The sequence below is a fragment of the Lepisma saccharinum genome, chromosome 21, assembly GCF_977018435.1.
Source record: "Lepisma saccharinum chromosome 21, izLepSacc3.1, whole genome shotgun sequence".
NCBI lineage: Eukaryota > Metazoa > Arthropoda > Insecta > Zygentoma > Lepismatidae > Lepisma > Lepisma saccharinum.
Window position 1 is genome coordinate 57,519,011 of NC_139249.1, and position 24,390 is coordinate 57,543,400.

Here is a 24,390-nt window from a genome sequence, read left to right on the forward strand (position 1 = left end):
TTGTATCACGTGTTTGCGTAGGCAAACTGCTTAGCATGTCAGCTACTTCTACCTTGCTGGAATGAATTATATTATATCAATATGAAGATAAAAGTAGAGCCCATCTCATCAATCTATTGGATGAATGTTTTGAAATGGCTCGATCCGGAGAAAAGATAAACTTTACAGCACGTGCATCTGTAACAATCTCAAACTTGGATCAGAGTAAAAATTTGTGAAATCGCTTGATTCCGTGAACTATGGCTAGAGCTTCTCCATCTCAACGAAGGTGATAGAACCGCAGGCGATGGTCTGCAGACCATCGTCGACCCAATGACAGAATTGCGCACCACAGCCGAAAGAAAACCCATTGGTGATAAGTACAATGGGCTTTGTTGGATCAAAAGGTACAACAAGATTAACCTGTTGAAGTTCCACCATGATGCTGTCGAACTCGTGTTGACAGTTATCGTCCCAGTTCCACGAGATGTTTTTCTTGAGTAAAGAAAGCAAGAAGTGAAGTTTCGAAGCTAAGTTGGGTACGAACTTTCAATGAAGATGATCATCCCGATGAAGGAACATAATTGTGATTTGTCTTGAGGTGGTGGAGAATTTAGGACAGCCTTCAAGTTCTTGTCTGATAGCCATATACCTATGGTGTCAATGTATCCTAAGTACTCGATAGATGAGGTTAGGAATTGACTTTTGCTTGCACTCGCTTTCACATTGTGTTTGGCCAAACGACTCAGGACATCACACATGCGTGTGAAGCACTCTTGTAATGTTTCACCTCCGATGATGATGTCATCAAAGTAGAAGGAAACTCCGGGAATGTCATCTAGGATCTTCGCTAGGACCATTTGCAATAATCTTCACTTATGTTGATGCCAAAAAGTAGTATGTGACGTTTATATAATCCCCAAGGTGTGTTGCCGACAGTGATGCGTTTGGTAGCTTCAGAAAGTTCCAACTGTCCATAAGCCATTTGAAGGTCAATTACCGTAAAGTATTTACACCTGGCCAACTTAGAGAAAATATCCTCGACTCTAGCAATGGGAAACTTGATGTTCTCAGTCATTTTATTCACCGTTCCTGAGAAGTAAGTGCAGAGACGAAGTGAGCCATCTTTCTTGGTAACAACGACAAGTGGTGAGGCCCAATCAGAATATTCGACTGACCCTACTTTCACTAGATTTCGAATAGAGTCCTGAATACTGTCTCGAATACCGTAATGAACTTCGTAATGTCTACGAAGTATCGGTGCAGAGTTGGATCTCAGTTGTATATCAACCAAATAAGGTGAAACGGGTTTGGTCAAATCACCATCAAAGATTTTCTCGTATCTAGAAGAAATTTATCGCCTTAAGTCGTCGGCACTAGCATTAGTAATAGTACCTGGTACGGTGTTAGTTGAAAGAACACTAGCTGTAACTAATAATTGCCTCCAAGATGGTTGAATAATGTCCAACCATGTACGACCGATCAATGGATATAGAAGTTTCTCCTGACAGAGAAAGACAGGTAAAGCATAATCCCTATTGTCTAAGTATAGTTTGATGGATGTCTGTCCTGTAACACATACATATCCTTCGTTCACACCTCGTAATCGTAGGCTGGAATTAGATTTAACATAGTGTGGAAACAACTGGTCAAAATACTTTTCGTTGAAAAGAGTAACAGCAGACCCAGAAACTACTTCACATTTAACAATACATTTATTGATTTGGAGATTTATTATGAAGCTATCCGAACTGAATTGCTGCTCCAAAAAGTGTTAAGTAGAAGTAACCAGTGTCGAATGATGACTGAGCGCATCAGTGTTGAGATGGTTGAAGCTGAACGTAGACAACTCATCAGATGTTGTGCTCCGTGAGGTTGAACTGGACGTTCTATTCACGGCTCTATCTTTCTGTATCGTATATTCCAATGGTCTTGTCATTTGCAGTAGCTATAGGTTGCGTTTCTTGCCAGACATAGACCTTGTGAGTGATTCTTGGTGCAGCTGCCGCACTGGAAGTGTGAATTTTGCCTGGGATTGTTGATTTCCGAGATTGATTGCAGCCGTTCTGCTTCATTTCGCTCGGGCGTGAACTCATTGGATAGCCTGTGTGACGTTCAGAATTCATCCGCGTCAAATTTCTTGAGTTCGTGGCAATCTGCATTCTATTTATTCGAGAATAATTTAACTTCTCGTTCTAATAACTCACAATGCAAAGCAATCTCTTGACATTTAGCAAACGAAAGATCACTTTCAGATAATAATATTTTTCAAATAGAATCTGAAAGTATACCAACAATGAATTGTTCAACAAGTGCCTCATCTAAATACTGCTCATACACAAACTTGGCTGTATGTTGTTTGATTCTCACTACGAATTGAGTAACTGATTCTCCTTGAGACAATACATTTTCGAAACTTCAAATTCTCTGTAAACTTGTTGGTTTTGGGCCTGAAGTGCTGAACCATTTTGTCATGAATGACAGCATATGTTATATTATATGGCATTTCAGGAGCCGTAATATTGTGAAGTACTTGGAAAGCTTTAGGACCAAATACTGCTAATAGAACTGCGGCTTTTCTTTCAGTTGCCACATTCTGGCGAGGCAGAGTTGATCAAAATGCATGAAATAGTTTTCAATATCTCCATTTTCTTCAACAAATTCGCTGAATGTAATGTTGAGAGCCATGCTGTTGAAACTTCAAATTACAGTAACTCATAGAAATCACTCGAATGTATGAAAGTTACGACGAGTAACTGAATATTGCTTTTGCTTAAGCATATACAAAATTAGCAAACTTTAATGTTACCTGTAAAACACCGTCTTGTTGATTTGCTACATGAAATCTTACTTGTCACTATCCCGTGCCAATAAAGTCATCCTGACGATATGATCAGAATCCTTCAAATCCTGTCCCCAGTGCCAAATTGATACGTTTCATTGAAGGATATGGTAAATGTAGATTAATATAAGTTGCCCAAGATAAAAAGCAGCTGGTGAACAATTAACATATTTAGCCCGGCCCTGTAGCCGAATGGTTAGCACATTGCGCTGCAACACCAAGGGTCCCGGGTTCGAATCCCGCTCGGGCTTGGTTGTTTGTGAATGTCCATTCATCAATTTAATCATTTCATCACTCATCCTTATCTTCGCAAATTAGCCAAGAGGCACAAAACGCAAAGTAAAATCAACTAAATCAATCAATCAATTAACATATTTAATAGAAACTGGACATTATGTCCGAAACATTCAAGTACATTGAAGCATGCTACCGAAAGATTACAAATACAGAATACATCTGCTTACGGTTTATCTTCTTTTAGCCGTGAAGTGCAAACCTTGTAGCCACGCTAAATAGCTGCACCGTATCACACACAAGAACATGTGAAAATTCAAAGAGTAAAATATAAAATTACAATCGGCATCAAATGTATTGCATTCTACAATCACGTTCATCTAGCCTTCAGGCTAAGGTAACAGAGGTACATTATTTCACCATTAACAGATTTCCATAATATAAAAACAAGAGAAAAATTCATAAACCATACACAATTTTTCATTTTCTGGTGGATTTATAGTGTTGGAGAAAATGCTGCTTTCTTGCATACATTTCTAAATACACAGCATCTGGAGAAATTTTTGTTACATATGGGAATTCTATAGGAAATGTCAACAAGACTAAGCTCTATAAAATAATAGACGATAACCTCATCTTCACCAACCTTTCCAATAATTATGATCATATTGTCAATGTACTTTAGTTATCAATCAGATATCTGGACTGCAAGTTTCATTTTGATATTCTTTCTAATATCTAGTATTATAAAAGTGAAAATTTATTACAGAAATTCAAAGGAAACATAATTTTGCACAAGACTGAGAATCATAAGATCGAAAGAAACAAGTTTCTAAATGGAATCTTTTTTGGGAGTGGAATCACAAGAACCGAATCCAGAAGTACAAGTGATCTGATTTTGCAACTTTTTCTCTTCAAGACTCCAAAATGCATGAAAATTCCAGATGATCTGCAAAATTCCCTGATATTTCCCTGTTTTCCAGTTTTACCACACACATAGCAACCTTGATAAGGTATAAACGCAAGTGCCATTAAGTTGATCACTGGCTTCTATATTTTCCGATTCTTTGGGAAGTTAGCAAGTTATGTAATGAAGCAAGGTGACACAAGAGTGAAAAGAGGAAATTATAGAAAAAAATAGGTGGGGCATCTGTCAGATTTAATATGTTAACTGCCAAGTGAGTTGTATTTATCTCACAATTGATTTATGCCCAGGGCCTTGTGAAGCATATAACTCATACATCTCTTTACCTTGGAAGCCTCATGGTGCACCAGCAACTCACACTATCATGCTATAACATACATGTTACATCAAGAGTGGCCCCATGTAAAAAAAAAATGCAGATGGTTTGTGAAAATCTCATTTAGTGATGCTGTAGTTGTTACAATTAATACAAACAATTTATTACATATATTTTTGTCTTCAAATTTCACTTAAATCTGACAAGTAAACAAAAAAAAAAAGAACATTTCCACTCATGAACAGTTTTCAAGCTTTTCTGTTTGGCCTTGAATTATTGCTGGTCAGCTACTTGAATGATGTCAATACAATAGTATATGCAGTCATGTTACAAATAACAAAAGACTCAATGCTCAGAAAAGATATATAATGCTTGAAAAAAATATATTCTGCGAGTCAAATGTAACTCATGTGGCATGCAGCGTAATAATTGATTTTAGGTGTAAAATGAGCCACAATATGTTTGTGAAATAGTCCAAAAAAATATAACGAAGTAAGAAATTCTATTGACGGACATTATATTTATTATATTTATTTCACTTCATGTTTATCATCATGCACATAATGCTTTTAAATTGAAGAAATAACCGAATGTCCTGTACTATGACTAGAAAGTAAATACAGTATATGATTTTTACACTTCAAACTATACAATCTTTGACTACATATATACAATAATGCAGATGCACAAATCACAGTCAACATTCGTACGACTTCCTTTAACCTCAAAAAAACAGATATATCTGCAAATTTTGGACCATGCTATGGGACCATATTCAATTGAATTCTACAGTGGCATGACATATGATTTTGGACCACTGTTATGAAGAAATATCCTCAGTTTCAAATTTGGTTCTTTATGTAGTACTGTTATGGTGTTTCACCGAATTATATGTGGTCCATTCAATACATGTTTGCCTATTTTCAATGTATCTGCATGCACTTCACAAGCTGCACATGCAAAGGTGAAACAGATAGGTCAAAAATAGCCGAGCATGAGGAAAATCAAAGAAACAGCCTTCACCGCAATGATCCAAAACCCTACAAGTCTTTCAGTGGAGTAGTTGGTTAGTGCACCAGATAGTAAAAATCACAGGTCCCTCATAGATTCGATTCTGCAAAAAGAAATTTGTTCACCTGAAGATGAGACAAACCTAGAGTCAGAACAAGTCTATGTGGAAGCACTAGGCAATGAATAATGTTCAATTAACATTGCATGCTAATAAAGATCCACTGTCACTAATGCTCAGAGAATTATTAATTAAAGGGCGCAGAGAAATCTTAGAATAAATTTCCAATCCAATATTGTTGACACATAAATTTCCAGGAAAAGGAGTCACAGCAGTCTTCTGTACCATTTCTAAAACTAATGACTCTGATGGTGTGCAAAACTTAGATCAATTAGTATATTATCAGCTGCAGAAAAAAAATTGGAAAAAAAATGTAAAGGTACTAAATTCCAGCATGGCTTTGTACCTCATAGGTCTCTGTAACATAATTGATTACTCATAATTGGGAAAAGAGAGACGCTGTAGTATATAAATACGGAGAAACTAGTACTCACTTTATCCGCAGAACTGTTTTATCTTCTTCATTCTATTAACTTCAGTGGTCGATGCCACCATCCTGGTGGCTGACAACAAACAGAACCCCTGCTCTAGAGGTACAAGAGAGAACCAGGCTATTGGAAGTTTGTTTAAAACACAACTACTTTCAGTTTGAGGATAAATTCAACCATCAATCCGAGGGCCTTGCAATGGGCAGTCCGCTATCAGCTCCTTTAGCCAATATCGTCATGCACCTGGCTGAAAGAGAGATACCCCACACTCCAGAACTACAATACATCCGATATGGAAGGTACGCGGATGACACAATAGTCGTATACAAAAAGACAGAAGAACTCAACCTTTTAGTGAACAAGCTAAATAGCATCCACCCCAGGCTCAACTTCACCGTAGAACAAGAAAAACATGGTAAAATCAACTTCCTGGACATCACCATCAGCAGTGCACTTAACAAATTCACTACCACTGTCTACAGAAAACCAGATGTAGGCAACCAGTACATACATGCTAGCCATCTCCCTAAGCAATAAACTAATGTGTGGCTGAACTTTTATCAAAGAGCCCTCTCCTACTGTTGCAGAGAAGAGGATCTACGAGAGGAGATAGTCACCATCACTGAAATAGCCCTGAAACATGGCTACACTGAAGCACAACTTTCCACTTGGTGCAGTAAAGTGGAAATACAGGTCAGACACCCTAACCAACCACAATCAACCCATCCGCAAGCAACCCAGCCACAATCAACCTCCAGCGGGCAATATAAATGGTTTGCCTTCCCCTACCATCCCACCACTTCCAAAGCCCTTCTCCCACATGGCATCAAAGTAGCGCACAAACCCAATTTCAAAATAGCTGATAAACTGAACAAACACAAACGGTACTTCCTCTTCCCCCTTGATAACCCAGGTGTATATGATGCAGAGTGTGAATGCAAGGCACATTACATCGGCAGGTCCATCAGATCTGTCAATGAAAGAATCCAACAGCACCTAGCAGATGCAAAAAAAGTCCAACCCACTACTGGTCTTGCTAAACATATCAAATACAATAGCCATAAAATTCAAAAGGTTCAAGTCAAACACACTACCCACATGCTCGTAGACACCAAAATCAAGAAAACGCATGCCATAATGCACTTCCCGCACGAGCTAAACATCAATAGCAGGCAAGCGCACCACACTTGGATTCCCCTACTACAACAGTTATCACCCGGAAATAGCAAACGACAAAGACCCAGATGCACAGTTAACAACAGCGCACCTAGCAGCAGCCGGAGAACTACAAACAAAAGACACATGCCAAGCAACAGTACAGCAAGTTCCAACGAGGATGGTGGCAGCAGGCACTGAAATTAATAGAACGAAGAAGAAAAAACAGTTTCGTGAATAAAGTGAGTACTAGTTTCTCCGTATTTATAATTGAATCTGTGAGACCAAGAAGGGAAAGATTCCACTCGACCTTACTTTCGGGAAATAAAAAAAAAATTTCATAACAACCAAAACTAAAAGCTGGATGAAGAAACTTACAATTACAAACTTATTAATTATAACCATAGCAGGGTGGCTACAAACAAGCAGAAATGAAATTCCCTGACTTTTCCAGGTTTTCCAGGACATAATTTACATTTTTCCCTGACAATTACAGACTATATTAAATCGATGTTTTTGCAAATAGAAATAATAAACTCATACAGATCCAGGTATGGATTTGTTAAGTACTAATATTATCTTCTATGAAATTGAATAAATTTCTCTATTCTCTATGATTTGAATTCAAACAGCAAAATAGTGAATTTCGAAAATTATTACAATTCACAAGCTAGGGAAGTATTACGAAAATTTATCATACACAGTAAGTTTAAAATATAATACTTGATTATTCTTAAATTTACGACTAAATGAGATAAGAGTGAAGAGTGACTGATTAAGAAATACAATTTGTAATTTATCAGTCTCCTTATACATTCTCGGCATTATATGCTGATATTTCCACTCAGGTTTGGAACCCTCTGCTTGCAAGAACCATGAGTGCGGACTCATTTTTTGATGCATAAAGCTACTTCTTTCTTCTCTGTAAAGCAAAGAACTTAACTCTTGCATATAAGTGAAACAATTGAATTGTACAAAAGAAAGTGTCATATTTCCTTACCTTATCAATGGGATATCTGCTTCAGTACAGTATATCCAAGTGAAGTACTGACAACATGCAGTTATACAATTATTGCTGACGAAAGGGATATGTAGGTATTAGAAATGTAATGCAAGGAATTTATAGAATTGCATTGTATAGGTACCTGATTTAGCTAACCACACATTAAAACAGGAACACTCTGTTAATAACAGCTTCTGAAAGTCCATACACGAGGGGCATACTGAAAAAAGCACCAATGGTGCCTATACGCAGCACTAGTGGTCGGAGAGCAACACACACACATGCAGGCAGGAAGAAGTGGCATGTAGCTGTAATCTGGTACAGTTGCAATGCATCCATTTTAGGATAGTTCTAGGTTAAAGATTGCAGCTCTCATACAGTCTCCCACCGACTGCGATGTAGTCTACATTGCATGCTCAGAATTTGGCACAGAGCCACCAGCAATTGTGTGAGTTGTGCAGACAAGACGTCGTGAGTGATAGTATGGTCAGACGATGGTGCAGACAATTCACAGAAGGCCAATCAAATGTGCACAACACCATACAGCTGAGTACACATGGACCCTTTGCAACGCACCCAAAAAATTTAAATCAATCAATATCACGTGACAGATACCGATATATTATGGCACCAAAAATTGGCATTATCTTTTTTTGACTTGTTAAGTTTTACGTTTCCCAAAATTCGTGTTTTTGTTTTAGAACATTTTTCTGCCAAATACAGCGAAACTTAATACTCCATTGTGCTTTTACTATTATTTCAAATTGTAGGTCACATGGTCTACGTATATTTTTGTGACAGTCTGATATGTTGGAACACATTTTTAAGGAAGTAAAAGTAAAGTGTTCCCCTTCATTTTGCCATGAAGGTGTATAGGGGTATGGAGTTAGGGCCCCACACTTTCTTGATCACGGATGAAGGTGGGGGTGATGTGATCAGCACCACGCTCCTGGCTACCTTTATCCGTCAAAGTTTCCTCCAGGTACCTGCTTGATATGACACTGGGTGGGCGCCGGAGAAGTTTGAATAGGTGGAAAAGATCCCAGTTCTCCCCCAGATGGGATCAACCCTGGGTCTCTCGCATGGTAGTCAGATGCCCTAACAACTGAGCTCCATTATTTCTCGCTCGAGAAATGCCGACGGTGTGCTCCTAGTTTGGTAATTCAAAACACATCTCGCACGACAAATACTGAAGATGTGGCTCAAGTGTGACGGCGGATACTCACTCCATCTCCTGTTAGAACCCTGCCACTTTGCTCTGTGATGCAAATGGTTTTGATAGAAGTTGAAAAAATCGTGGGAAATACATGATTTAATGTGGATGTCGGAATTATTCCATGTATAATAAGCATTATAGTTTACTCTTGAATAAAATGTTGGAAAACTTGCAGATTCTATGTACACAAACATGGCCTAGAAAATAAAATAATGTTGGATTTCATGCAATTTTTCGTTGTTTTAGGACATTTTTTAATTTTTTTTTTTTTTTAGCTAAAAACACCAACAATTCGTATTTCATGTCAAATTCGCATTATTTTGATATTTCGAATGGGCGAAAAATGTGTCCAGACAACACTGCACATTCATAAATACAACTTCGCAGCAATTCCATTTTTCACGGTTTTCGCGTTTGCAAAAAATCAATGTCCATACTAATTGGAAATTACTTTCTGGCCACCCCTCGTATAAATCAGTAGATGGAAAGTAAAAATTTAGCAGGGCTGGCAGAGAAAAGTCAATTCTTGAAGAAAGTAATTTGCTTTTATGATTGAATGATTCGAGTTAATATGGCATTAAAATATTTACGTATTTATTATTAGTATTTTATTTCATAATATTGGACATTAACTTCACTCAGTGAGAGATTAATGACCATCTCTCACGAGTTAAAACAGAAAGGACAAGGAGTGGCGTTAATTTCATTGCAATACTAGTGTTGCAGTAAATTTGAGGTTGGGAGCATGCACTTGCCAATTTTTATAACATTCACCAGTGAAGATTTGTGTCTCACTTCTTCGTGATAGTATTCAATATATGTATACCCCATTTGGTTTGATTCTTCTCGATAACTAAGAATAGTGCAATGTCATTGTAAACGTATGTTAACTTGTGTGAAACTAGTAATACGTCAGGATGATGAAAGAAAACTTTCGTAAGCACTGCTACATTAAATAAGATGAAGTGAGCTACAAGAGTAACAAAATTCCAGCAGCATATTTGCAGTCTAAAGCTCTTCTTGTTTATCCATGCGATTTTTGTTCGATGTTGTAGTCCAAAGACATCCAACAAAAATCAATTCCATACAAGTGCCATGCATACAATTTCTGTCGCATGTTGTAGTGAGATACTTTGTCGGGTGGCGATATTCGACAAAAATCGTATGTATGAATGGAGCCTATTTGTTTCCATGTTCCTTCAATTTGTCGAACAAAATGCCTTACTACAACGTCCAACAACTATCGGATGGCACCACCCGCTCCCATCCCCTCCATCTGTTGACAGTTCTGTCTCCTTACTACTCCCATACAGACAAGAAAAAATGATAATTCAATGCATTTTCCACATAATATTTAGAGGCTTAACACATTTTTCTGCCCCTCCGGAAATTTCTCTCTTCTCCTGCCGTCACTGGTTTCTGGCGCCGTGGTTGTGTTGTGCATAAAAGGGGCCTAAAAGTTGAGGCCGAATGTTAGCAACAAGATTTCCTGTCCCTGTACAGAGTTCCATAACAATATCTTTTTTTTTTTTTTTTTTTTTTAAAAAAAAAAAAGCCAATCAAGACAAAATTTCTGACATTTCCCTGACTTCTTTTGACACCTCAAATTCCCTGATTTTTCGCAGTTTTCCAGGTCTGTCACCACCCTGCCATAGTAACATTATTCCATAAGTGGTTTGTTTTTAAACCTTTATTTTAGCTCTGATATGTATTTAAAGTATTCAGCCATTTTGTTCAAAAATTTGAATCTTTCCCTTCTTGGTCTCACCGGTTCAATTGATTACACTAGCACAAATGTAATTTATATTGGTTTTGTAAACCAGACACCCTAACCAACCACAATCAACCCATCCACAAGCAACTCAGCCACAATCAACCTCCAGCGGCCAATATAAATGGTTTGCCTTCCCCTACCATCCCACCACTTCCAAAGCCCTTCTCCCACATGGCATCTAAGTAGTGCACAAACCCAATTTCAAAATAGCTGATAAACTGAACAAACACAAAGGGTACTTCCTCTTCCCCCTTGATAACCCAGGTGTATATGATGCAGAGTGTGAATGCAAGGCACATTACATCGGCAGGTCCATCAGATCTGTCAATGAAAGAATCCAACAGCACCTAGCAGATGCAAAAAAAGTCCAACCCACTACTGGTCTTGCTAAACATATCAAATACAATAGCCATAAAATTCAAAAGGTTCAAGTCAAACACACTGCCCACACGCTCGTAGACACCAAAATCAAGGAAACACATGCCATAATGCACTTCCCGCATGAGCTAAACATCGATAGCGGGCAAGCGAACCACACTTGGATTCCCCTCCAACAGTTATCGGCCGGAAATAGCAGACGACACAGACCCAGACGCACGGTTAACAACAGGGCACCTAGCGGCAGCCAGAGAACTACAAACAAAAGACGCATGCCAAGCAACACTGCCGTCATAAATAAAAAGGCCCTAACTACAAATGTACATATTTCGAGAAACAGAGAGAAATGCGTTTAGCTTTGTGCAAACAAGTTAGAGTATTAAAATTCAATAAATTTTTGTTGCATTCCATAGTAAGATATTGAAATATTTTTTTGGGGTGGTATTTAGGTGTTCAACATGTCACAGCTTTGTGCGGTGAAATGAAGATTCCATGGAAGTGTAGTTAGGGACTTTTCACAACAATACAAACATGTTGGATGTAAGATGTTGGAGACAAAAAGGCCCTAACTTTTCATTAAATGGTTAAATCATGTTTTAATTTGAGTTGAGGGAATAATATTTTTGGTTATACTCGCTATTACAATGTTTTATTACTTTTCATTGCTTTTTTATTACTTTTCACTACATTTATTTGCAATGTATTACACGAATTATTATTGATTTGTTTAACAAAGAATTACACATTTAAGAGTGGTTTAGGAAAACATTTTGTTTCTTACAGTAAACATATTAATAAGTTTTAGTCACAATAGTGTACAAGAAATGTTGTTCAATCTAACGTATCTTCTTCATGTGTTACGGGAAAGTTTATCCAGAATGACTGTCTGTTATGAGGCATTAGTCTAAGTAACTTGTCTAAAATGTCTTTTCCTTTCTTCTGAAATTCCACATGGATTCCTTCTTACTTCAGGAAGAGGAAAACCTCTTTTCATGACAACGTTTTGTAAGAAATTGAGCTCCTGAAAATCAAGATCATAATCTGTTTTATATTTCATGCTCTTACCTCCACACATAAACTGACAATGTCACTTAAGAGAGGGTGTTGATTGGTGTGTTTGAGCTTATGCAGTGATGAGTAATAGAGCCATTTGCAGAAGTGATCAGTTTCCATCACCTTCAATATAACTTTTCCTGAATTTGCCTCTTGAACAGCATTGCAGAAGTCATTGAAATCATATATTTTTCCTTTTTTCTTCATTGACAGTTCAACCTGGTGATGAAAGCTATCAGCTGACATCAATTACTTCAGCTGAAACTTCGTCGGAATTAACTTTATATACAAAATAAGAAAAAAGGCACCGATTCTTATTTTGTGACAAACAATTATCAAGCCAAAAAACAAAATGGGTTATATCACGAAAGTGAGAAAAGAATTGATGAAAACAACTTACAATATCTTCCTTCTTCCGACCAGATACTCCCTCATGCCATATGGCCGCCATTACATTCCTTCTCTTTTTGCTACCTACCAGAGCAAATGTTTTGTTAAATGCAATAATTCGTTTAGAGAAAGCTGCAGACTTGAATGTGTCCATTCGAGGTAACATAACGACCTTTTGCAAATCTACCGACACAACCACTGTCTTTGAATTTTCGATGTCTCCATTACTGTATTTCTGATATTCCTCTCTACTTCTTTCAGCACGTTTAATATGACTTGTCCATGCTAGGCAAATTTCACATTCACTGTCACGATTCGCTGCATGTTCTTCATTGTGTACTGACAAAACTTGCAATTGTTCACACTCTTCATGACCCAACCTACCAAAGGAAATGTTCATCTTACAAAGGACTTTCCTGTAAAGCTCGTATGAACAAATCTTGCCATTCTTTCTAACAAAATCAGAATACATATCAGAAATACATATGTCGCTGGGTAAGTATCTCCTTAGTGGCGCGTGTTCTCTCCGGTAGTGAGAAATTGTAGGATATATGATTCAATATGCTGTTCAATAATATTTCTATCGATTTTCCTTTCTGGGTAGCCATATTTTCCTCTCATATCAGGAGGTGGTGTAAGAGAATCACTAGGTGTAGATGTTACAGCATCATAAACAACACTATTATTTTCTTTGGTAAATCCCAGTGTAGTTAGGAAGAATGTCTTGTAGACATTGCTTGCTTGCCTTCATTCGGAAGAAAGTAGAAGAAACTATTCCTCCTCCGTGACCTTTCTCCAGTAGTTTTAGACCTGCTAGTTGGACACTGTTTCACGTGGTTTAAAATAAAACTTCGGCGTTCAAGCCAATTGCACTTCCAAAACTGACAGTTTATCTCTCTTCGATGATCTTCATTAATCTTCAATTTACACTTTCTTCGACACTTTTCATCACATGGCTCCCTAACAAGATGTCTTGCAATATTCTTCGATTGTTGCATTCGCTTCTTATCTTCTCTTGTAAACTGCTTCTTCTTCCTTTTCTTGACAACATATGCATTCAAGCAATTTCTTGATGTAGATGGAATAGTGTCTGAGTCATCGCATGTCTTCTTCTAACGTAGATCCTTGGTGGGTAATGTTGCACTAGACACAGAATCACTAATGGAAGCTGAGTCGCCAATGGATATATCTGAATCACTACCATTTGATGAAAGAACATCAGGAACATAATCATTGTCATGAAATGCAACCCTCGTGGAAGTAGAAAGTTTCTTCTTTAATAATTGTACTCGTTCACATTGCATTTTATTTAAGGCTAAGGTCAAAGCCTTTTTACTTTGTTCCAGATCATCCATTGTAATACACAAAAACAGAGCTCTCTCCGCGACGATCAATTTACAAATAACTCAGTTTCTCTGAAGTTCATGCACAGTTTATTTTGCAACAAAGGAACTACGGCTTACTTTGAAGTCCAGTCATTGTTATCAGCAAGTAAATATTCAAGAAAAGCCCGATTATTTGGCAACCAAGAAACGACGGCTTTTTTGAAGTCAATTCATTGTTATAAACAAGTATTGAAAAAAAACCTACCTTTCAAAGGAAATGGAACTCTACTTATAAGAAGGCCCTAACTACCAGATAGGGCCATTTGTGACGTTTTATAAGGTACATTTGCACATAGGGTATTCCTTGATTTCACCCATTTGGATTGAAGATAGGGTCTCCAAAAGCTACCATCTGGTGCATCATGTTACGGCCAATATTATGGTGCGAAAATCTCAAAAACAAGGAAAAGTGTAGTTAGGGCCTTTTCATCTATGACGGCAGAACAGTACAGTAAGTTTTAACGAGGATGGTGGCAGTGGCCACTGAAATTAATCGAAAAAGAAAAAACAGCTTCGCGGATAAAAGTGAGTACTAGTTTCTCCGTATTTACATGTGATATGGTTAACCATGATGTATAGTTAAGTAAACATCCAGGTTTCAAGTTATCTGAACAACTACATCAACTGTTTGCACCCAAAACCAATATTCATATTTGAGAAATGAGAGACGAGGTAGTAGATAAGCACAGAGAAACTAGTACTCACTTTTTCTGTGACTTTTTTTTGTTGTAGTTCTATTAATTTTCAGTGGCCATTGTCACCATCCTTGTTGGAACTTATTGCACTGTCGCTTGGCGAGCTTCTATAGTGTTTAGTTCTCTGGCTGCCACTAAGTGCACTGTTGTCAACTACTAAGTGCACTGCTGTCAACTGTCCATCTGCTATTGCCCGGCGTTAACTGTTGTAGTAGGTGAATCAAAGTGTGATGTGCTTGTCTGCTATCAACGCTTAGCTCATGCATGAAGTGTATGATGGCATGCATTTCCTAGATTTTGGTGTCTATGAGTGTGTGGGTTGTGTGCTTGAAATTTGTACTTTGTGGATTTTATGGCTATTGTATTTGATGTGCTTACCAAGACCAGTGGTGGGTTCAGAAAGCAAGAGTGCAACAAGTTTGAACGAGGATGGTGGCAGTGATCACTGATATTAATAGAAGTACGGGGGGGAATCACATCAGGAGTAATGCATGGGTCTAATCTTGGGCCACTTTTTTAAAATTAACCCAGACTTGAAAAATTCTCTCCAATTACACTTGCTGATGACCTGAAAGCTTAGAAGAGAATAACTACAACAGCAGACTTGGTGCTAAATATCAAGAAATGCTATTACAATATGCACATGCAAGAAAACACCCTGCTGAATATCAGAACCTGATGCACCACATTTCTCCAAGAAATGAGACAGTCGAAGACTAGGAACTATTTTTTATTCTAATTACAATTTCAATAAACAAACTATGCTGATAACAAGCCCAACCGGCGGCAGACCTACTTTTTGCTACATAGCTCTATATGTCCACCAATCGTCTTCGGGGGTGTGCACCTCGATAGATGTCAGTCAACAACTTCAGTTGTGAAGTAAAAGCTGTAGGAGTAACATTGCTCTCCCGTTCTCTCTCTCTCTCATACACATACACACACACACACACACACACACGTCTTCCGTCGTCCCCCCAACCTCCAAAACATCTTGGTCCGAAATAGAGGCCTGCACAAGACCTGGAGCAGACCCGTTCGCGAGACATCACTCCTGAAATGCCATGCAACCTGCGCAACACCCTCGCTTGAGCACCTTGACTGACCATCTGCCCAGATCGTTCTTGGCAGGTATCGAAAACCCTCCGGGTACCCGCAGTCGTAAGATACCTAGTAGGTCTCAGTGCGTTCATTCAATCAACAGCACGCCCCTCCCTCTGCATAACGTAGTTGCTTCGACTAGAAACTGCACCGGGCACACACCTGTCTGCAGTGTTGCCAACTGCAATATATTTTCACTACTTAGAAAAGGGAACTCAAAGCTTCGTAAGCCACATCGCCAATGAAATGAGATTTACGAATGTTGCTACTCCCCCCCCCCTCCCCTACAGAGACAGATTGAAATAGGTTTTTCGTGGCACAGGATCCATAAGTACACGTCGTAAACAACCAATATACGTATAGATATATAGTCCAAGCCCTGCCCTCCTACCTCCGTGACACCAACCACTTCCTCAACATCATCCAAAACTTACCATCCCTACCACCCAACACCATCCTCACAACAGTTGATGTCACATCCCTTTACACAAATATTCCCCATGCCCATGGCCTCCGTGCCACGGAATCATTCCTTAACAGCCGACCCAAACCCCACAATCCCAGCACTCACTTCCTGATACAACTAGCCAACCTTGTACTTACCTGCAACAACTTCTGCTTCGGTGACCAACATTACCTGCAGATACGTGGCACAGCTATGGGTACCCGCATGGCCCCCTCTTATGCCAACCTGTTCATGGGCAGGCTGGAACAGGAATTCCTTGACTCCCAGCAACTGAAACCACTCCTCTGGCTTAGATTCATTGATGACATTTTTCTCCTCTGGACACATGGCGAACCCTCCCTCACAACATTCCTAAACCGACTAAATGAGTTCACCACCCTCAAATTCACCTGGTTCCACTCCAAAGACCAAGTGACCTTCCTCGATGTGGACATCCACATTGCGGGAGACCACTTGGAAACATCCATACATATCAAACCAACCAACCACCTCCAGTATCTCCACTACTCCAGCTTACACCCCTACCACACCAAAAAAGCCATCCCATTTTCCCTTGCCCTCAGAGGCCAGCGCCTCAACTCATCCCCCTCATCCCGCCAAAACTACAACCTACGCCTGCACCAAGCCCTAACCAACCGTGGCTACCCCTCCACCCTCATCAACAAACAAATCACTAGAGCTAACTCCCACAACTGCACCAAACAACCCAAAACCAACCCTCCAACTCTGATCACCCAATACCACCCTCACATTACGAAAATCAGACATACCCTCCACTCCCTCCTCCCCATCCTGCACAGTGATCCCGAGACCAGAGACATCTTTCGGGAAAAACCTAGGGTCGTCTTCCTAGGCGAAACCTCCACCCCCTTGAATCTAAGGATAAATAATCACCGTTCCTCCACCCAAAACTCCGATTTCACAGTTGCCATCCACACCAACAGCCATAACACCACCTTCAATAACTGCTTCCGTGTTGCCATCATCCATCTTTTACCCCCCCCCCCCCCCCGCTCTGACACATCTTTCCGCAGGCGCTGGGAAAGGGCCTACATAACAGGCACGCACGCCACTATACCCCCCAGACTCAACCTAGCCAACCAGTAACCCTTTCCTCTCCTCCCCAAAACTACCCACCCACCTTACAGTAAACACTGGCTAAAGTATTTTGTGTTTCCTTTCAACTGTTTCTGGCAACACTGACTGTAGAGACGCTACGGTCAGTATTCTGTGCCTATACTCAAAGTGTCGTCGATCTTTTATCTACCTTCTTGAAAATGCGACTTAGATCGCGAAATATTGAATTATTTCTATTCGTGTGGTAAGTGTTTACTGTCTCCTTCATTATTTGTATTTATCCGCCCTTCTGGCACCATTTCTAACCCTATTCCTGTGTTATATATATATATATATATATATATATATATAACACAGGAATAGGATCAGAAAAGGTGCCAGAAGGGTGGATAAACACTAATGATGAAGGAGACAGTAAACACTTACCACACGAAGAGAAATTATTCTATATTTCGCGATCTATGTTGCATTTTCAAGTTGAAGAAGAAAGATCGGTGTTACTAAGCGAAGACGCACAGAATACTGACTGTAGCGTCTCTACGATCAGTGTTGCCAGAAACAGTTAATAGATGACGAGAAGTACTTTCACCAGTGTTTACTGTAAGGTGGGTGGGTAATTTTGGGGAGGAGAGGAAAGGGTTACTGGTTGGCTAGGTTGAGTCTGGGGGGTATAGTGGCGTGCGTGCCTGTTATGTAGGCCCTTTCCCAGCGCCTGTGGAAAGATGTGTCAGAGCGGGGGGGGGGGGGGGGTAAAAGATGGATGATGGCAACACGGAAGCAGTTATTGAAGGTGGTGTTATGGCTGTTGGTGTGGATGGCAACAGTGAAATCGGAGTTTTGGGTGGAGGAACGGTGATTATTAATCCTTAGGTTCAAGGGGGTGGAGGTTTCGCCTATGTAGAAGTTGCCGCAGATTTGGCAGATGAGGGTGTAAATTAGGTTGGATGAGTGGCAGGTGCCCTTAGGGTGAAGGGTGAACTCGCCTGCCGCTGTGGGGATCAGGAGGGTGGGGGAGGTGATATATATATATATAAAAGAAGGTAAAAGGAAACACTCACCAGACAGTAGAAAAATTCAAAATTTTCGCTAATTTCATAGCATCATCGGAAGTTCCGGCTCCGTCTATTTCTCCTACACCGATGATGCTATGAAATTAGCGAAAATTTTGAATTTTTCTACTGTCCGATGAGTGTTTCCTTTTACCTTCTTTGATTTTTACTTAGCCCTTGTGGCCCTCCTTCCTTTATATATATATATATATATATATATAAAAATCAAATAAGGTAAAAGGAAACACTCACCGGACAGTAGGAAAATTCAAAATTTTCGCTAATTTATAGCATCATCGGTGTGAGAAGAAACAGAAGACAGAACCGGAAGTTGGGGTCCTGCAGAGTTGCCAGGTCCCCATTGAAGAAGAAGCGGTGCGTAGAACGAAAAAAACACTGTTTCGTCACCAGGCTCGTCGTAAACTGTGAGTGTGTAGGATGAGTTGGGAGGGAGGGCGGGAGGGTGGGTGAGGGTTGGGCATTACTGGGTGGCCTTGTTTAGGCCAGATGGAGTGGTTGCACTCATGGCCGATATATAGGCCCTCTCCCATCTTTTGCGAACAGATTTGTTGGCTGGTTGGGGTAGGAGGTGGATGATCATGTCCGGTGAGTGTTTCCTTTTACCTTATTTGATTTTTACTTAGCCCTTTTGGCCCTCCTTGCTTTTATCCATTATATATATATATATATATATATAAATATATATATAGACTAGACACACACACACATTTTACAGTAAGTTTGGAAAGATGCTGCATATCAGACACTCATTTGTTTCTTCCCACAAGGAACTTGTGGTGCCTTGTGACTCGAAAATGCACGATGTCAGTCAAAGAGAATTCAACTGATCGCTGTTTCGTACTCCCAGCTGCCAGTTGGAATTGTGAGCAGTATTCAGAAATGTAAGGTTTATCCTTAGAAAGGAGAAAGATTGCCATAATATAGAAACACTAAATATACTATCACATACACTTCTGGATTGCAACAGTCTAATTGACTTCCAATACGATTGTTACAAGCCACAAGCATCCGAGACTGTATGTTCATACACAGGGTGGCTCAAAAGAATGGGACATTTTGGAACCGAGATTAATAAAAAGACAGTGCATACCTTTGCAACATTTAGTGAAGCTCGTGAATAGTAAAGAGTATGGCATTGTTGAATTTCATACCGTTATTTCTTGAAGATAAAATCCGGCAGATGACCACCTTCAGTGTGGAGACATTCCTTGGGGTGGCCACTCTAGGACCATGATAAAAGTCAAGTATAATTCCCGGTTTTCAAGGTGAACTTTCCAAAAATTCAAGAGTACATGCAGATGTTTTCTCTATTTATTTAAGGCGGGGAGTTTACATTTGCCATTTCACATACTCAGACTAGAAACGCAACTACAAACACAAGTCACAGATGTTACAAGATGTAGTAGAAAAATTGTTAATTGTATAAGAATTCCAAATTTAAGTATTAATAAATGTCAAGATATATTTCCTTGCAATAACCTTACGTCTGCCAGACAGATTGTTCTACAAATGATACAAACAAAGTAAACAGATTGAGAGAATTCTGTATTATTTTCCATACAGCTTTCTTCTCCTTCCTTGATAAAAATATGAGCTAAACTGTGGAAAACTTGCCTCAGAGCATTTATAAATAAAATATGAGCTAAACTGTGGAAAACTTGCCTCAGAGCATTAATAAATATGTATAAATTCAATGGAATTTGGATTAATAAAAGTTGCAATTTTTCACATCTACGGAGACATATTCACGCCAAATTTCCGCAGACAATAATTCACACATAATTCTCAGAATTCAAGAAATTCCCGGTGAGAAGCCAACCTGTTCCTGCAGTCTGCGACGGACATTGTGCACGATGTGACATAATATAACAACAGGAATCCTGACAATCTCTTCTTGTATTCTTGCCTTAAGTTGTTCTGTTGTTAACAGGTCTAATACAGACATGTGTGTTAATTGCATGTGCTGATGGAACAAGACAATATCCTCCCATGTTGAACTGACACCAAATTGATTTACGTGTGGCCTCCATGCTGCCATTCTTGTAATATGCTTTGACCACAAAGGCTGCAAGATGTTGTGAGCAGCGTTGTACATGTCATTCAGTGCTACCAACCTCCCATGGTTTCAAGGACATGATAGAAAATATCCCGTTCTTTTGAGTCACTCTTTATAAGAACAAAACTTGAATATACATTCACCATATGCAGTACAGATATTGTAAAATGATTGAAAAGAATCAAGAAAGTTCAGAAAAAAAATTCTTAGAAATAGGCTCAAACAATAAAATTTCATATAAAATATAAAAGACCATTTACTTATGATATATGAGTAAGTAAGTAAATTATATTTTATATTTTATATGAAATTTTATTGTTTACTAAAAGTGAGTAATTCGCACTGTGCAAAATATGAAAATTGGCTCAAGTAGGGATCAAATATGGATCTCTTGCATACCATGCCATATCTATAGCGAGATACAAAATCCACATGACTTTCTTACATCTGCTGTTTCACGTGTCGTACATCTTACTTACATAGTACATCCTCTGTGTGTTGAACTACAAGCTAAAATTAATTAGGTGCATAAGATACAAAATTCACAAAGTATACCCTGCTTTTGAACACTATGACAATCTGTGGGCCTGCCTGTCCCCCTCCCCTTCACTCCTCCCACCTACCTTTCTCACACACACAAAAAAAAACTTACCTCACAATAGCATGAGATCTTATATTAAGACATTCCTCAGTCTCTGTCATAATTACTTCAAATCCTTCTGCAATCACTTCATTTACATCACTATTGCTAAGTAGTTTCAGGGCCTGCAAATGGGAAGGGAACAAAATAATTTATGATAGCGATAACTGATCCATAGCATGTATCTGTGCTTTCACAATAAAAAATATTCTGCTACCAGCTTCAACCAAAATTCTAAAATTTATTGTTTCCTGATCACTCTTCCGTGATTTCCTAGCTACCATTAGGACTAATATGCATCATTTTGACGGGTACAGTTTTTCCTTGCAATATTTTTCATTGTTGTTATCATGAGCGTGAATCAACTTCTGTGTCGATTTATTTGTTTGAATTTTACATTATTATAAGTTTCTTACAAAACCTTGCCTCTTATAACAAATAAAAGAGGGGTTATGATGGGGAAACAAAATCAGCTCAGAAGGACTGTGTTATTCATATTCAGTAATCACAGATTACAATATTTCGATTTTAATTAATGAAATCCACCCGAGGCATTAAAGGATCGAACGTACTTTAAAACACCTGTCCAGAACTATAACAAGGCCTACATGCGTACTTCTTACAGATCATACAAAAGTTTCTGGATCTAGTCTTCCTTTTACAGCCTCCTATTTGACAAGTCTTGCAAGTGCCACTGCTTAGGGTTCTGTTTTCTTTTAGTTGCACGAAGTGCAGCCAATTCTTTTCATAATTTAAAACTAAAGTCTCCACTCGAAACTTTCTCGGTCGTCACCTCTTTATATAAGATCCAGCATGGCTACGGAATCCGAAACCTTGAAGAACACGTGAATTTTCTGCATACAAATTTCGTATAAACTCCGTATAAAGGCACATCATTTGGTCAAGAATGTAGACTTGAACTTTGATCTGAACTAACATGCAATTTGAAAATACGTCTATTAGACGAGAAACATTAGCAATAATGAACATAGGTTCCCTTACACTGAATCTGCTATTGTTTACAGACGTATCTACCTAAATAACTGTACCAGTCAAAATGACGGGTGACCGCTTATAATGTTAATCCATTGCAGTATCCTTCAGAGGTAGGATTAAAGTTTATTTTTTTTCTAGAAGTGTAGAGCACTAATATTTATTAAAAATTGCAGAATATGGGAGGATGCAAAATAATCTAACCCAGTTATTTTTAGTGGCTTTTATTTTATCTGCAACATTTCTTCCTGGTTTCTCAGAACTCTTTCGAGCATACCCTAGATTCACATACAACACAACCTCACATGGCTAGTCACTCTACAATTGTAACAAACGTTGCAGATAAAATAAAATCCACTAAAAATAACTCGGTTAGATTATTTTGCATCTACAAAAAGTGATTATGCGAACTTTTAAGAACACAAAACATGGGAGCCATGGAGTAAACTTAACATTGTCAAAATTAAGATATATATATATATATATATATATATATGAGGGTGGTTTGAAAAGTTCTCGGAATGGAATAGAAAGAAACGACTTACAACAGTGATTTTTTTTTTTATTTTTCAATGTAGTCTCCCTGTACACTAATGCACTTGGTCCAGCGATGTTCCAATGCCTTGATCCCATCTCGAAAATTAGATTCCTCCAATCCTGTGAAATACGTGTCAACTTCGGCTATTAGTTCTTCCTTTGAAGAGAATCTCCGTCCACCGAAGAAACTTTTGAGTTTGGGGAAAAGATGGAAGTCTGAGGGAGCCAAATCAGGGAAATAAGGTGGATGTGGCAACAATTCGTAACCAAGTTCATGAATTTTTGCCATGGCAACGACACTTGTGTGAGGGCGCGCACTGTCCTGATGCAAGATGATTTTCTTTCTTACCAAACCTGGCCTCTTTTCCCGTATCTTATGCTTTAGTTGGTTGAGGAGATTAGCGTAGTATTGTCCCGTAATTGTTTGACCAGTGGGAAGATAATCGATCAACAGAATCCCTTTCGCATCCCAAAACACTGACGCCATTACCTTTCCGGCCGACCGTATTGCCTTTGCTTTCTTTGGTGGTGGTGAATCAACATGTTTCCACTGCTTTGACTGTTGTTTTGTCTCTGGGGTATAGTAGTGGACCCACGTTTCATCTGTCGTCACAAACCGGCGCAAAAAATCTGTTTGGTTTCTCTTAAAACGAGTCAAACATTGTTCTGAAATGTCCACTCTGATGCGTTTATGGTCTTGTGTTAAAAGTCGCGGCACCCATCTTTCAGATAATTTTCTCATATCCACTTCAACTGTTAAAATGTGATACGCCCGTTCGGATGACATTCCTATAGCTTCAGCAATTTCACGCACTTTCAGTCGGCGATCCTCCATGACCAATTTATGCACTTTTTCAATAATTTCTGGGGTAGTAGCACATTTTGGGCGACCACTACGTGGATCATCTTCTAAGCTGTCCCGACCAAATTTAAACTCGTTTGTCCACTTTGCAACAGTTGAATATGAAGGAGCCGAGTCCCCCAGTGTGTTCAGAAAATCGGCATGAATTTCCTTTGCTCTCATACCTTTCTTTACGAAGTACTTAATCACCGCTCGAATCTCGATTTTTTCCATCTTCACAAAGCACTGCACGGGAACAACTACAAAGTGACGTCTGCACCACAGATCTCTACCCGGAACACTGACGCGCCACGTGTTTATTAATAAAGGATGGCCTATTACTATGCGGGAACCTCGTTGTCCTAGCACTGACATCTGGTGGTGATTCCGAGAACTTTTCAAACCACCCTCGTATATAAAAGTCACCTGTCAAGGTGACAGGTCCATCCTCCTAGTGTTAACTAGGAAAATGGTAAAAATAAAAATGAGCACATTTTGAAAAAACAACAAAAACTGGTACACCTAGAATTTCAACCCCTGGTCAATACCATCTTCCGTACAGACATCCCTTGTTTATACAGAGAGGACACTCAACAGATGCATATTCATATGGACAAGGCCACAAAACATATTGCCCGAACATCCCTCTGCTTTTATCAGAAGATGAAGCAGCAAACAGGGATCCATGTTATCCCATTTCAGGACAT

At 39.0% G+C, this 24,390-nt stretch overlaps 1 protein-coding gene across 2 annotated transcripts in view; it reads right to left on the minus strand.

Moving 5' to 3' along the window:
- The window catches only part of Mms19 (MMS19 nucleotide excision repair protein), a 316,830-nt gene that overhangs the window by 24,958 nt on the left and 267,482 nt on the right, over positions 1-24,390 (minus strand). For both annotated transcript variants that reach the window (XM_083142473.1, XM_083142472.1), the window contains exon 15: positions 21,325-21,437. In XM_083142473.1, coding sequence (XP_082998599.1) covers positions 21,325-21,437 — 113 coding nt within the window. The remainder of the gene's footprint in view (positions 1-21,324; positions 21,438-24,390) is intronic.